Source organism: Chaetodon trifascialis, chromosome 14 (genome assembly GCF_039877785.1).
Source record: "Chaetodon trifascialis isolate fChaTrf1 chromosome 14, fChaTrf1.hap1, whole genome shotgun sequence".
Lineage (NCBI taxonomy): Eukaryota > Metazoa > Chordata > Actinopteri > Chaetodontiformes > Chaetodontidae > Chaetodon > Chaetodon trifascialis.
In genome coordinates, this window is record NC_092069.1 from 21,799,805 (window position 1) to 21,816,232 (window position 16,428).

Consider the following 16,428-nt stretch of genomic DNA (forward strand, 5'->3'; position numbering starts at 1 on the left):
ACAGGTTATGCTCACGGAGTGGTTTAAAAACTTAAAGTTTATGGGCAACTCGATGCGTTTAGAAAATGTTTTTGAGTGACTTCAGTGAATCAAAACCGCAATCCTTCACAAAGGAGCCAAACACTTACAGTAGATGAAGAATTACTACTCATAACCTGAATTTTTTGGTGGAATATTCCAGCTCCGTTCCAGTCATGTGATCAGCCACACTTGAATTAAAACACACGCTCACGGCTTCAAAAGCTTCCTGCTACCCATCCTGAGATAACATAAATTAATGGCGGCACACCTGTCGGCGAGGTCTTGATATTAGAGGCGGCTCCGCGGGGACCCGTCTGTCTCCAGCTGTCATCTTGGGCAGGTGGTGTGCCGGGGCAGCTGGGAGGAAACAGCGGACTGCTGGGCACCAGGTGGGTATCCATTACAGGGGAGGTGGCAGGGGATCCAGAGGATGCAGGTTTCTCTAAGAGAGCTGCAGAGGAAAGACAACACCAGTGACTCAGTCTCCTTCCCACTGGAGCTCTGGGAATATATCATAACAGATACTTCAGTTCCCTCTTTGCCGACACGACCTTTAAGTGAAATAATCAAACTTAATTATCTTGCATTAAAATGGAAAGCTGACAGCGCATTTTGTTTGTTTGCAGATGCTGACAAAGACAGCAGTATCTGCTTTTTGGGGGTATTTTTAAGGTAAGATAAGACAGAAAATGACAGCATTGCATGCTTACAGTACAGCTATAGCACAGACTGCAGTTTTCACCTTGCAATTTGTCCTGCAGCAACATTATCTGCTCTGTCTGCTTCAGGTTGGCCATCTTCAGCTGCTGGTTCTCTTGCTCCATCTGCAACAGCGTAAAAGCAAAACTTTCAGCGGCGATACACAACGGCTACACGACATGAATGAGCTGGTGTGGTGATTTGATGCCTCATAAAACTGTTTCAGTACAAAGATACGTGAGACGTCCTTTATAAATAAGCATTTCGTAATTCTGACCGGTTGCAGGCAAAACTAAAGTGTATAAGCAGCTGTAGATAATGCTCCTTTAATCATCGGCATCTCTTGCTGCCACAGATAATGTCTCTCAGCAGGGTGACGGCTTTAAGAGGCTCTTACTTCAGTCAGGGGTGTTTCTATACATGTGTGAGCTTACCTCTCTAAGCTTAAATGTGACCCAGTCTTTAATCTTGGCAGCCTTCTCCTCGATAATTTTTGCCTCCTGGGCTCTGACTAAGATCTGTAGTGAGAGAAAACAGGGTTGTGGATTATTTCAAACTACATTTTGTGAACATAAACGGACATTTCTGTTCTTTATCAGATGGCTCCGTCCTCACCTGTTTTTCCAGCTGCATCTCTAATCTCTTTATCGCAGCATCTTTTTCTTGAACTTGACTGGTCAGGTCCTGATACTTTCTGTACAACGAGCTCTCCGATTCGCTGGTTTGTATGTTTGCAGACTTCAGCTTTTCTTCCATGACATGGATCTGAAATGCATAATTAGAGCAGTGAACGCACGAGCGCGGCCAAAAGACGGCTCAAATTTGCACGGTTCGTTTAGTTTTGATGGGCACCAGACAAAGCCAAGAAGAAAACACTGAGGATACTTTTGTGGCAACTCTGACGAGAAAAACGCTTTCTAAGCCCTGAGGTATGTCTTGTTTTTAAAGAAAGGGCACCATTAAATTACCACCTACAGAAACACCTGGAGCAGCCAGTAATGACGGCAAATCCGAGATTAAACACGACAGCAAAAGAGAGCAAGTGTGTGTCATATGTACTGCATGAGGTTTCTTATCCTCAAACCACATTCTCCTTTTGTTAAGTCCCATCAAAGGTTGACTCCTACTTAGTGGTTACAAGTCCAACAAAACAAAACGAAATCCAACTGACTCTGCAACTTTACCGATCCCAATTTTAGGATTTCTTCACAGTGTTGAGCATGAAAGTTCAAACAGTTCTTGACCTTGAAAACTTCAATTCAAGGTCCACTTATTAGCTTTTTCCAAAGATTTCAACTTTAAGTCACAGCCTTCCTTAAATACAAACTGAACAAATTGCAAAGAAAGACGGTGAGAGGCAGTTGAATATACCTTGATTTCTTTGTCAAATCACTCGTGTGTGGGGAAAAAATATGCAAAAAGATTTCTGTGTTAACTGACTCAGAGTTTTCTACTTTTTCGATGATAATTCTAGTTTATTACAACTTGGGCCCTAATTGCCGTCAGTTTTGATAACACTGCAATTAAAATGGATCTTAGATCAATGGTGCAAAAAACATTAGCGGTCAGATGTTTACACAGGCTGTAAATAAGAGAACATCCATCCATTGTCTATACCCAACTATCCCTTTTTGGGGTTGCGGGGGGCTGGAGCCTATCCCAGCTGTCGCTGGGCGGGAGGCGGGGTACACCCTGAACCGGTTGCCAGGGCAACATACACAGACAAACAACCATTCACGCTCACACTCACACCTAAGGACAATTTTTAGTCACCAATTACCCTAATGAGCATGTTTTTGGTCTGTGGGAGGAAGCCGGAGTGCCCAGAGAAAACCCACGCATGCACGGGAAGAACATGCAAACTTCACACAGAAAGGCCCCGCCTGACCCGGGGATCGAACCGGCAACCTTCTTGCTGTGAGGCACGCGCACTACCTGCTGCCCCACCGTGCAGCCCAAATAAGACAATAGTTTAGCCAAATTATTTAAGCCACCTTTTTCAGGGTAAAATCAAAATCAAGTCAATAATAATCCTATGAGGAGTAGTATGGCACGTTTTACATGACATTATATTCATTCACTCTTTCCAAGGCGACTTACAAAAAGTGCATTCAAAGTCAAAAAAGGAACAAAAGCTATCAGATATCATGAAAAACTGGAATTGTGACCCTCCCAAAACAACATGTTCAGAGTGCAAATTCTTCAGACTTTCAAGGCTGAACCACTAAACTTGCCTGTAACGAACTACAATTTTACAGTTCGCCTTATTTTACAGGCTGTGGTGAAAAGGGTGAGAACTGCCTTTATACCTGTTTCTCAGCGCTCTCGGCCCGCTGGTCAGCCTCCGTCACCCTCTGCTCCAGCTCCTGCATCTGGAATAGAGACAACAGAGGTTACAACACAGGTCATCCACTCCTCAAGAGTCACATTTCAGGTCATTTAGAGAAAGAAAAGAGCTACAGGCCAGAACTGCAGGTTCTGGCAAGACACATCCCACAACCTGCCACAAAAGATAGACCACCAAACAGCAAGGCTGCCTACACAAACACACACCTACAGATTCTTCATAATCGCTGCTGCCGTTGGGAAGACATTTAAAAGATTAATGTAGTGGGAAGCTTTAACAGCACAAGTGTGTTAAGAAAACATTCCTAATCAAGAAAATCTTGTAAAGGACAAGAACGAAAATCAAATATTTTACTGTTTATTAAGGAGCGGCACTGAGAGCAGAGGGGCACAGACGCACTGTGGAGGCTGCAGAGGAGGCTGAAGGTCTTTCACGTCGCGGCCGCTGCTCAAACAGCAGTGCGATAGAAGAATGCCACCGCGTGTGTGCACAAGCGTGCGTCACCTTTTGTGCAAGCACGCATACTCGTGCTTTCAAAGGCAAACACTGTCCATCCTGCAAGTATGCACACATCTGCAAGCGCCCTCTCTGAGCAACCCGCGCACACACGAGCGCACGCACAAAATGCTCCTAAATGCTCGCACACGTTCGACACAGCGCTGCGTTCTGAGTTCAGTGACCCAGGTGAAAGAGCACAAACACGCTAATGGATTCACTCTGCTTGAGAGACGCATCTGAATTCCTCCCGTCATCTTTGTTTCCCGTCCCTTTGGTACTTGCTTTCTCCCTTCTCGTCACCTCCATAAAGACCCTGATTCCCAGAATCCACCACTCACGGCATTTGAATGCTTCCTCGCAGCCAGATTAACACTCACTAAAGCCGGAGCGCATGTTGATGGTTAGTGGTTGGATGACTCTTCACCTCAAGGTCAAAAGCCTTTATTGTGAGTCAAAGGCTTTACCGAGCTTGAGCCAAAGTGCAAACAGCACTTTGTCCTCTATTCAAAAAGCTAAAATAGGAGAGGCAACACAGCACTTTAGGTGAATATAAAGCACAACAGAAGTCACAATGCAGAACACATGTGAGAGGTGGTCATCAGAAGAAGCAGCAGACAGCATTTTCCAGGCTGAAGACAAGTTAGAAGACCTTGAGTCATGGGATTGAAGTGTAGCTGACACAAAAGCCTAAATATCTCATTATGTCTATTAAAAATGTTTTCAAGCTACCTAAAATACCTCCACGTACCCCTGGTAACTGCAGAAATACCCTCTTGTGTACACGCACTCCTGGCAATCATCATCTGTGCCTTCAGTTCGCACTCCAACAGATGACCTGATGGCAGCAAACTGGCCTCTAACCTCAAGCCTATCAGATAGGGACGCAGACTGTGTAAGGTGGTGCTGTCAGTTTATCTCTCCGTCTATCTCTGTCTGTTTAGTAACAGCAGAGTCCAACTGTTGAGGCCTGAGTCGCTGAGCAGGCGAGAGACAACTATGTCTGCAATCCAGCATCTGTCAGGCCACAGTGCAGCAGGCTAACCTCTGCAGCTGAGGGCTGAAAATGGACGGGGTGGGAGTCATGTTTCGGAAAGCTTTGTATTAGTTTGAGTTGTATATATCGCCGGACTTGCAGGATAAGCCTGGTGGTATCCTGTATTTTTCTTATTGTCAACAAATCCCATGAAAAGACCAACAGCGGATTGATCTTAGAATTGTCTGTACAGCCGAAGCCTGACATTGATTTACTTGCATTTTGAAAATAGTCCCCTGTAAATTTAATCTAGTTGAGTAACTTTTGCTTAAAACTCCAGACGTTTTCGGAAATGATTTACCCATTTTTAAATATTTAAATCTCCACTTGGAATGATTGGGCTTGTGGTTGAGAGTCACAAACATCCTTAAAAGCGGTGAGAGGGACTAATGCGTTGATGGTTTTGGCCTTTTCGTGGGATTTATTGACAATAACAAAAATACATCAGCAGCTTCATCCTTTGCCGCATGCCTCTGAGCTGAAACTGTAAATGAAAATGACAGATTGTTGGTAAATCTTCATTTGTCTCAGTTTGTTTTTGCAAAGATTTGCGCAGAATAATCTTGCAGGGCAGCAGAGCGTCGCCCCTCCTGCTTTAGTATGGATTCCAGAGGACCAGATAGTATCCAGGGAGGTGCAGATAAGATGAGAGCAGGCTGCAGACGACAGATCATCTGCTTCCCAGGCGGCTAACAGATCTGTCACAGCTAGATGTCTGTTTACTGTTACTGCCAGAAGCTGACAGACGTTTGATATCTGATCCTAAAGACTGGATTTTCCTGGTTATTTAAATCCGTCAATATTTGTCCAAACCTTTCATCTCAATTTTTAACCGTTCCTGTGATCAGGATCTGAAAACCCGATGCTGAAACTGGTCTTTGTCGACTCCTAGTTGTACACATTGGCAACACTGATCACAAAGGGCATTAATTTAACTTAAAGAGCAGAGAAGGAGTCATCCGATGTTAGCTTCACTGTGAAATATCAGCTCACTTTGTGCTCCACCTGCCTCTCAGCTTTAATCATTAACCCTTGTGCACAGCTGACGGTTAGTAACGACTCCAGCTCAATCATTAAATGTTAAACCCCTGCACAAAGAGGGGGGAAGGAGGACAGATAATGGAAAGAGAAATAAGGCTTCAGTAGAGAGCGAGAAAACTAAAGGAATCAGTCAGTGTGACCAAAAGCTAAAGGGTATTTTAATCCGTTGGACTGCTGATAAAGTGGTCGCACAAAGACAAAAGCGTAAAACCTCACAAGACGGCTCGCTCTCAGCCAATCCCTCACAGGGTTAAACACAGGCTACGGCAAAGCTAATCAACTACTACACGACAAACAGGGTAAGCCGAGTTATCAGAAAGAGCTGATCCAAACAAATCCTCTCCAGAAAATAAATGTTTATACACACAAACGTGAACCTCGTGACCTCCGTGCGGTCGTCCTCGCTGACTGATACCACTGGTCCGAGGCAAGTGAGGGCGTTTTGCTCCTGGAGCCACGTGAGGCTTATGGAAGAGATTAATCTAGTTTGTCCAGTATTAGATTATCCAAGTAATGAAAGGAAACCTTGAAGTGGGAATACCACCCAATTTAAAAATTCCTCTGAATGAGGTATTTCTATATTGTGGGACAGCCTAGTAAACCAAACCCTGTGGATATGCAGTATTTGCTCAGTGAGGCTTCTGATGTAAAGCTCGTCTCTCAAAGGTCAATCCCTGACAAGGCTGGATTCATCATTTATTGGATTGTGGAAGTTTTGATGAGCAGAAAGTTTCCAGTATTGTGACTGTAACTGGTCAACTGTGTCTGCAAAGGCAGCAGTTACATCTCCGACGTTTCCGGAGGGATTTTTCCTCCATTGTTTTTGATTGTTGAATTATTGAATCATAGTAACTTTGGTGCTAACTTTCACTCATTCAATACTTTGTATTAGGGGAAAGTAAATACCTGCAAAACTGATATTTCCATCAACCTGTGTGTGTTTTGTGCTGATGAGCTAATGTAAGCTCATTAGCATGAAACATAAAGCTAACACAAACACCAGCACGTTTGCATTGTCCGTGTCAGCATGTAGCTCAGAGCACCGCTGTGCCTCACAGAGCTGCTAGCATGACTGTAGACTCTTCAGATGCTAGTTAGCCTCTTCAGAACTGCTTTTCAGATGGTCAAACAGCTGTGGAAATCCCCTCCGCCCACACCTTTCCAGCGTCACCCACCTTTCCGTCGTGGGGTTAGGGTCAGGGTCAGGCTGTGTCCGAGCACAGCTGTAACTTCCTGAAACCGGCGATTTGACATTCACACCACATTTCACGCCATGATTGGTCAGCTGTGTGGTGGTGAGAAAGGAGCCAGATCTGCTGACTGGTCTGAAGCACAGGGCCACTGACCAAGCTGCCGTATCGAGTGAAAACAGGCTGTGTTTGCAATCAGCTGACTACGATCAATTCTGCGCCTGCACATTGCCCTTTGTCAGGTCAGCCGCTTGTCCGATGAAGACCCAGACCTCGTCTTTTCCCGGCTCTGAACCCAGAAAAAGTCTTCAGCTCTTCAAATCTGAAGCGGACCGACTGACTTTTTCAGACCAACTTTTCCTCTCTAATTATAAAGTGGCGTCACTTCTACATCAGAACACATACTAAATCCTCTCCTCATCTCCTTCCAGTCTCTTCCAGTTCTGTCTGTATGGAGAAGTCTCTGTTTACAGGCCACCAGCTGACAGCTGTCGATCGCACTTTCCTAATTCACAACAAAAAAAACAAAACCTCTTAAATGGAGTACTACTCATCCTGTTACACTCCTCACAAGGCAAATGGGGCATCTCCTCCTCTCTCTTCTCCTTCACTCGCAGTCAACCTCTGGGGATAAATGCCATGTCACAGGCAACCACGTCAACTTTTTTTTTTCATGTTTTTCCATACCAAAGTGGGTCAATGCGTAAAACACTCCTAACTTGGCAAGAGAGGAGATGAAGAGCGTGAAGCAGACTTTCCAAACAGCAATAACATGACGGAATGGTAGTCACTCAGCACCCTCCCCCGAAAAAAAACTCAGAAAAACACACTCAGCAGCACGGGCCTGCACTTAAACGCAGCGCTGCGTGTGTGTGTTTGTGTGTATGCATGTGTGTTTATGAGAGAAGGATTGAAAGAGAAAGTGAAATGAATTAATTAGCCTGTTTTTTTTTTCTTAGCAACAAGGCCAAAAAGACCATTTAACAATAAATACTGTGTATTATTAACTTGTGTGTTTTTATGAGAGACAGAAAGCAAAGGACAGTAATTAGTCCATTTTCAGAAAGCTTGAACTGCCTTCTCGTCTCGGCATCGTGGCTGAAATGAACATTTATAAATGGGGAGCTAACAGTGTGTGTGTGTGCGTGTGTGTGTGCGTGTGTGAATGTGGGTAACACTTTTTAATAAGTTGAGGCGAACTGCAACTAATGTCTTTATTCGTGGGTAAGGGAAAAGGCTTGCTCTGTATTTTTCTTATTGTCAAAAAAAGTCCCATAAAAATCAACCAAAACCGACAACACGTTCACAATCAGTCCACCTCTCTGCGCACTGCCTTCCATACGCTGTCCCTCTTTGTCCTCCCGAAGACACAAATCTTTAATGACAGGTCACAAATATATCATTTCATTTAAAAAAAAAAAAAAAGGCTGAGTAAGCTGGGCACTGTAGTTTTCCAGTAAATGTTCTTCAAACAGGAGAAAATGGTGAATTTGTTGGGGACTATTTTCAGATTAACACACATTTGGTGAGTTAAATGAGACCACGCTTCATTCATTTTGACGCCATCTAACTCATTTCCAACTAATCAGTCACTAATGAGTGATTTACCCATCCTGACATTCACATCAGCAGAGGTTATTACAATTACAGCAGCAGTTAACTTAATACTTCTCACAAAAATCAAAGACATGCTGATTTCAGAGCTGCTCTGATGGAAAGCGTGAAGAATGTTTTTGGTTCTTTCAATCGTCGTTGGGATTTCCACTGGTGTTGGATAGACGTCTGCTGCTTTTCACAGATGTAGCTATGAGGAAAGATGACATCCCTGTTCTTAATCTGTCCTGTAAAGCTCTGACTTCTTTGTTGCACTTCTGGTTCCCTCGTCTTGAAATCAATAGTTTTTATGTATAGATGTTTGCTTAGATGCCTGAAATCAGGTGTGTGGTTCATACAAGCTGAACGCCCTTTGTTCTACAACATGAAATGCATCAATTAATACTTCAATTGTGGATTTTGAAGTTTTCACGTTTCTTAAAGAACCGGTTTCTAGGATTTAGTGGCATCATTGTCAGTTTTTGGTCTTTTGATGGGATTTTACCAAACATATCCTTCAATAAATGAACTTTTAGGATGCTAACTCTTTGGCTGATGTAGTCCTCCTGCACGACTAATGTGCTGGAAGAACCCTTTATTAATGACTTTCTCTCTGTTATGAATGTTAGAAAGTGTGTGTGTGTGTGTGTGTGTGTGTGTGTGTGTGTGTGTGTGTGTGTGTGTGTGTGTGTGTGTGTGTTACTTGGGATCCCACAGACGAGCTGGAGGTCTGACAGAACCTGACAGAGGACACAGCAGGGAGTCGTCCTGCTCTTATCAGACTCGGGTCATGTTTGGACTGTAAACATCCTGCTGACTGACTGACTGAACCACTCCAGAATCAGAGATGATACAGAAAGAGCACGACTGCGACGCTGCAGACGAAAGCAGCCCCGGGCTATTTGAGCCACTTGTAAAGAAATCAGCTGAAAACTGCAGCGAAGGCGAGTTTTTCTGCCGCTCCGCTTGCTTCTCCTTCCTCTAATCCAAACACTTCCACTCTGTCTCTGACAAATCTTCAGAGCTGAGCTGAAGCTCCCGATGACAGTTGATTAGTTTCCAAAGTGTCTGATAGTCAGGCTTTACAACAGCCACAACTTTACAAGCATTTGGCCGGTGGCTGGCGGTTATTTCCAAAACTTGAGGGGAAGCACCAGAAGCGATGAGTTAAATGTTAAATATCCATCTTGGCTGCGACTGTAGCCAACCTCTGATGACACAGAATGAGTGGACCGAATGTTTACGAAATAAGCTCGGTAATCTCATCTGTCTTAACGCACACGCATAAACATACAATCATCCACACCTGCATTTCTAACTGAGTCACATGCTTTAATTGTCTCCTCATGCATCAAACTTTTAAAAACACTGCCCGGAGAAGGAGAAGAAGAAGATGACGAGGCAGCGAAATCTGCACAGTGTTTGGCCAGAACTTCTTGTGGCGTGGCTTATGTTGAAGATGAAAGCGGCACGGCAAGTTTAAACAGCCACAGATTCAGTTCATTTTACGTTATTTATGCCAAATCCGAGTCAGGCCACATCATCGGTTCAAACATGTGACACATGCTGATGTTTAAGCTGAACAAAGCAGGCGACATCTTACCCAGTTAACTCTCATCCGTCTGTCCGGAGAAAAACGTTTCTCAACCACCTAATCCACTAATTTAAGTTTTTTGACAAACCTGCCACTTTCAATCACTTCCTGCCTTTTTAGCTCTTTAGGAGTGTTTGGTTCAAAGCTTTAAATTTACTGATCTGACTCTCAGCTACAGTTTTCAGCTCTTGGTTGTGAGGCTCAGGATGAGCTAAGCAAACTGGACTCAACACACCCTGGACAGACTACATTTCCCATCTGTCTGGGGAATGCTGTGCTCCCCCTCCAGCAGCTGGAGGTCGTTTCAAAGGAAAATGACAGCTTGCACTTAGACTTTAAAGTTTTTGAGGTAACTGCTCTCATCAGGACTGGGCTGCTCCGGCTCTTCGTAACTCCATTGCTATGCTTCAAACTGGTAATCAGCCACGGGGTGCCCTCGCAGTGCAGCAGCTGGGGACCTTTGCTGCATCGCTCGCCCTCATTTCCTGTCATCTCTCCACTGTCGCTTTCTAATGAAGGAATACGATTCCCCCAAAAAGTGAATCTAAAAAAGCAATCGACCTTGCAAACGAACAGGAAGTCACCATAGCTGTAACACATCACAACATAGTTGCAACATAACAGTCACAGGGAAAACAAGACACGAAACCTAACTGCTAACCCTTCAGAACTGTTGGTTTTAGAGTTGATAGATGAAGGGAAATATCTGATTATGCTAATCTAACTTATATTATGTGGTTAGATGATAGCATGTTTTGTAATTGCAGGCATGTGAAATATAACTTACATTAAAACTAAACACTTTTTTCTCACATTGTCTATATTCCTCACTACATTTTCACATGCTAGCAAGCTAACATTAGCTTTGTAAGTTAAGCTAACTGATTTAGTTCGCTACACAACTGTTTGTGTGTATATCAGCATCTAGCTTCTACATAAGCACGAGTTTGTGTGGTGTGACCTGTTTCAACATATTAATGTGTGAATCTCCACTCCTGCGTTACAGCCAGGATAAGTCTGAACTTGTGAAGAGTTGGTGCTTGTGGCTCCAGAGGACTGAAACCCTTATCAGAAAAACTCCAAGCGCGCATGATGCATGATTTTCTCTCCTACCTTCTCTGCCAGCAGCTCTCGGATTTTCCCCGCCTGGAGCCGGAACCTCAGCAGCTGCATCTCCAGAGCGACGCAGCGCTTCTGCCAATCCACGCTGGCCACTCTGACGGCTCCCGACCCGCCGCTCTCCAGCACGTCGGCCATGGCGAGGATTCAGACTCTGGTCTCAGACTGCACTGGAAGGCAGAAAACACAAGTCTACTCAGCTTTTTATGCTCACATATATTTGAGTTTGCTGTCAAGAGTGTGTTGGTATAAGTGCTATGGAAATAATAACTCTGTCCACAGTGATCAGTCATATAATGTGCAACTGTTCACAATAATAAGGCAGCGAATATCAGCAAACCCTGTGATGGTATTTCCTCGAGCAGTCCAGCTTCTGTTTTCATTTACAGCACAGGAGGAGAAAAAAGTGACTTAACCTCCATGAATGCCCTTTGCTGACCGCACTTCCCATGAGTCACTGAGGAAACGTGAGTAAAGCAAACACTAATGATGAGTCCACAGTGACATGACTTTAATGAAAGCTTCCTCTCACTTTCTGCGTTGCTCTGTGACATTTAACCACAAAGAAACATACGTGCATACACGTAACACACGGCCTAGAGAGAGCGCCACAGCCGGAACCTTTGGTCCTCTCCGTCCGCCGCCTCTTCACATGCCCACACACACTGAACAAAACCTCAGCAGGGGGCGGTGTGTCAGTGGGGGAGTTGGGTTCATGCGTGCAGGCTCCCAGGCCTGCCAGCTACAAAGCAGGTCAGTGCTTTTTAGCCAAATTACCTACTAACCCAATCCCCTGCCCCCCCCCCCTTACCCACAACTCCCTCGCCATGCAATCCCTTCTTAATTACAAGGCAAGACTGAAACAGGATCCGGCGCAGCACAATAGTGTCTTTCTGCATGACAGTCCCATCACAGCCAGAGAGGGGGGCCGTCAGCTCGCCTCGGCAAAGAAAGGAGGAAAGAATGTGTGAGGATGAATGGGCTGAGGGCTGAATGTGGGAAACTGGGGCGCTGAGGTTATTTTTACCTGAGGAGGATTGACTATTGGCTATTTTTCCCTTAACAGATACTCATTCACAAAGGTTAAGGCCCTACCGTGCAAACTCTATAAAAGTTTAACTATTTTGAGATGAAAGTAGCCATAACAATCAGCTCTGGGGTCATAACTCATGAAAGCCTGGTGATGATGCTGAGATGTGTGAGATTTGAGTGAAAGTTTGCATATCATTAAGTAAAAGTTGAAGTGAGGATGACTTGAGCTGAACAGGGTTTTATTCTTCCATTCTAGTCAAGCGAAGACTGACCAGAAGGACGAGTTTTTCCACATCAGGAAGTTAAAAAGTTAAGCAGTATTCAGACAGACTTTAAGTGCAGCCAGACACCGTCAGCAGAACAGCAGACGTTCAAAGTCCAGCAACTATAACTGCACCATGGCACTCCCTACAATTAGCATGCTCATAAATACAGGCCTAGCAAACAAATTACAGAAGTCATGCATGTGGAGGTTTCGCCAGCCGACCGCTGTGCCCAGGCCGGACAGTCAAGGTCCAGATACCGACATCTCCCTCTCTCTCTGGGGCAGACTGGAGGGTATGGAGGTCAAGTAAAGCAGGAAGCTGGCGTGGAGGAAGAGGGGAAGTCAGACCGCTTGAATGAGGCCTGCTGCGCCACGCTGGGACAAGCCAGGACAGACGAGGCCAGGCCCTCCTCCAGGAGAGCTAACAGCTGGGTGCAAACAAGCCATTTGATGGTTAAACACTCAGCACTTCCATGCTAATTCTCCTCGGAACAATTCCTTTAGCGCTCTCTGCTTGTTGGACATAAGGGGGTTGTTGCAGTTCATGCCAACCGGTGCCAGGAACCCAAGCGAATAATCAGTAAGTGCAAAGTTAAACTCTCTCAAGGAAACCAGAGGTTGCACAAGGCCACATCTCCTCTCTGGATCGGTGTGCATGAGGGTAAAATCAGCCCCACATCACCCGCCTGTCAAGCATGAGGTCATTTTCACTGTGTGGGAGTAGCGGAGCTTTTGTTACAGCTAAGATTTAAACTGGAGCCATTTTCTCCTTTTGCACGAGCGTAACCCTTCATTGTGGGACGGTTTATAGAAACGCAGGAGACAGCTTTTCAGAGTCTACTGTTTTATACCATCTGATAAATACTATCCTCGCCTGCAGTATCTTCCCTGGCTGGTACAGTATGCCAGGGCGGAAACATTCAGGTGGGAGGCGAGGAAAAAAAAAGCCAAGACAACAAAAACAAGCTTTCCAGGATCTGCATGGAAGATCCATGTTTGGTAACACGAGGGCCACCCAGAGCGCGCGGGCGGGGAGGCGCACGGGGGAGCCGAGGCCCAGAACGGTGAGTCCTCTCCTGGCTGCGGACAGACGCGAAGGCCCTGGGAGCTTCTCTACTTCCATCTAGCTGCGAGAACTTGCACGCAGCCGCGGCCAGAGCAAACAGCAAGGAAGACGACTGAATGGAAACGCCACCGCAACGATCCCAGCAGGATCGTTTCTACGGCTGCCATTTCCACTGACAGTTATACTGCATTACTCCTCAGACTGAGTGAGATCTGATATCCAGCGAGGAGAGTTTCTACTCAAAAATATGGAAGCTCTCAGAGATCGTTATGAAATCTTTTGGACGGACGTTGACTGTGGTGTTTCTGTCTAGCCGTTGCAAAGCCGGATTGTCTGAACGCACCTTTTCTCAGACGGAAGCTTGAAGGTGTGCGGCACTCTTCAGAGGATGCAAAGAGCACAAGTCCCAAGTCCTCACATCGACTAGAACCTCCTCGATCACCACATATTCAAACACACGCTCCCCGGCCAGTCGTAACTCTTCAGCGCTTGCTTACCAGAGCAGACAGACACACATGGAGATACACACAGAAATAGATTGGAAACAGACACATGTGCACACACAAACACACACACACACACACACACACACACACACACACACACACACACACACACACATGCTGACACACTGCTGAGCATGCAGCTGCGGTGATGTAAGTGATTAGGTGGTTCAGTGATATCATCCCCACCAGACATTTCAAATCCCCGCCGTTGTTGTCTCTGCCGAGGTCCAACTTGGCTTCCCTGCATTTTGGCATCCAACCCCCCCCCCCCCCCCCCCCCCCCAAACAAAAAAAGACTCCCATCAAACAGCACAGGAGCATGTGTGTAAATCTGGGTCAGTCGCCGTAGACTCGTGTCAGCGTGGCAGATCTCTGTGTGTACAAAAGGAGACAAAGACAAATTACCCGAGAGCACGAGGAGTCAAGTATGGGTGTGTTAAATATTGCCTTATCTTCTCCTCTGCGGCCCCATATGTTTAACAAAGGAGACCTCTGCAGACTCCCGTCCGGTCAAGTAGGCCTCACAACTTTTGTTTAAATTAGTGCCTCACTATTTTGGTCCCATTTTACAGCCACAGCTGGGATGCAGGCCTATAAATAAAGGAGGGAACTCTCCAATGCAGCCACACATTTTTTAACCTTTGACCCTACTCTTGGAAATCAGAGAGGTTTATGTTATTTGGAGCATGTTTCAAAACTTATAACAGCATTTGCCCTAGTTCTCATTGTTATCTTGCAATAATTCAGATTCGAGAGGCAATTTTAACTGAGCAGTTACTCACGTTAGACATTTAAAGCACAACAGAGGCAAGTCTTCAGCCGACTTTTTAAATCATGAATATACCTCCTGCTTATCCTCCCAACATCTATCATCTTATCTCTCGTGTCTTACTCCCCCTCCTCTTTCTATCTGCCTCACCCCTCCTCCTCCGACACCTCCATCATCCTGCGCTTCCTCCCTCTCCTCCTGCAGCACCTTTCCCACCCTCCCATTCCCTCCCCCGTGCCTCCCTTCCTTCTTTCCTGCACATCCTCTCCTCCTACCTATTGCCAGCGAGCAGACCTGCAGCTCTCTCAGCTCAGGTTAATGACAGGCCTCAGCAAACTGACCACACTCATTATCAGTCTCAGCCTTAAACACAGGCTCTGACATTCTTCTGTACTGAGGTGTAAACATCTACCTCTGCAGCTCTGCTGTCCTGCACACACTTGAAAACCTTCACTCTCCTGCAGCACTGCAGGGCATGGAGAAAGGATTTGTTTCTGGAGAAAAAAAATGAAAGCTTTATAGTAAGAAACACCCATATTCATATATTGTGAATCAGAATGCATCTTCTGGGCATGTTTTAGCTTAGGAAGGTGTTCAATAACATCTATGGCCGCTGCTGGAGGGGTCAGATGGATGCATGGAGCAGTATCTTGATTTCTCCACATATGCACATTGATGAGAAGAACCAAGAGTGTGCATGTGTGGCAGACGTAAATACGCAGTTCCCTCTAATGTCAAGCAACCTTCTTTTCTCGATTCACATCTAGACTCTATATAGCTTTAATAAATGTTTTCAGACCCACTCCAAGGGCGAGCGGTGGCCAAGAGTTTGCCCAAAAAAGGCCACAAGGAACAGGTGTGCCAGACGCGCACAGCTTAGTGGAATAGTAGCAACCATAAAACTGTCTGTCAGCGAAAAGAAAGAGTTCAAGCACACTCCAGACATCTCTCAGAAATACTGTGCTGCAGCTGCGGCTTTTGTCCCGAACAGCCTCCCGCACGCCGGCCGAATCTATCATTTGACATGAAAAACAGCGCGCGATGCGGCGGAAGCACTGAGATAACCCGGTTTGGCTCCGCGCGGAGCTCCTCACAGCTACTTTACCTTGTGACTTTGTTGTCTCTCCCCCCCTCAGTCGGCTTTCTCCGCTCACGGACACCTTCCCCGGTAACTCGTCGCAGTTCGGCTCATAACTTCCTCTTCAGTCCGTCGACTTTCTCCTCTCTCTCATCCCTCATTCATTTCTTTGTCAGTGTTTCATGCCTTGTGTCGCCCCGTCCCGCTGCTGTCCTCCGCTTTCTCTGGAGCTTCAGTGGGACTCGGTCTGAGCTCCATTCAACAGACTCATCCCATATTCCTTTAAAGGGCCCATTGCAGGATCAAATTTCTCCAGGAGTCAGGCCCCCCCCTTATGCGCAGGAGCTGCTCAGGATATTGCATTAAGGCTGGCTCGGTTTTCTTTTAGGATGTAAACACAGTCCTGTGAACATTTGTTTGAGCTGAAGGAAAAGCTGACAAAGTGACAAAATCAGAGTTTCTTTAAAAGCTTGACACTTTGAAAATTAAGGTTCCCAATCAAACATTTAACATATAAAAATACTCTGATTTGAATCATCTGTTGGTTTTCTGCAAAAAAAAGAGAAAAAAAATCATG

At 45.5% G+C, this 16,428-nt stretch overlaps 1 protein-coding gene across 1 annotated transcript in view; it reads right to left on the reverse strand.

Annotated features, from left to right (window-relative positions):
- plekhh1 (pleckstrin homology domain containing, family H (with MyTH4 domain) member 1) overlaps nt 1-16,051 on the reverse strand; it is a 33,211-nt gene extending 17,160 nt beyond the window's left edge. Inside the window, exons 1-7 of the mRNA XM_070980071.1 lie at nt 15,879-16,051; nt 11,130-11,305; nt 3,030-3,092; nt 1,336-1,485; nt 1,155-1,238; nt 764-845; nt 290-472 (exon numbers count right to left, since the gene is read on the reverse strand). Of these exons, the coding sequence (XP_070836172.1) occupies nt 290-472; nt 764-845; nt 1,155-1,238; nt 1,336-1,485; nt 3,030-3,092; nt 11,130-11,273 (706 nt within the window). The 5' untranslated portion in view covers nt 11,274-11,305; nt 15,879-16,051. The remainder of the gene's footprint in view (nt 1-289; nt 473-763; nt 846-1,154; nt 1,239-1,335; nt 1,486-3,029; nt 3,093-11,129; nt 11,306-15,878) is intronic.
- Between the last annotated feature and the right edge of the window lie 377 nt (nt 16,052-16,428).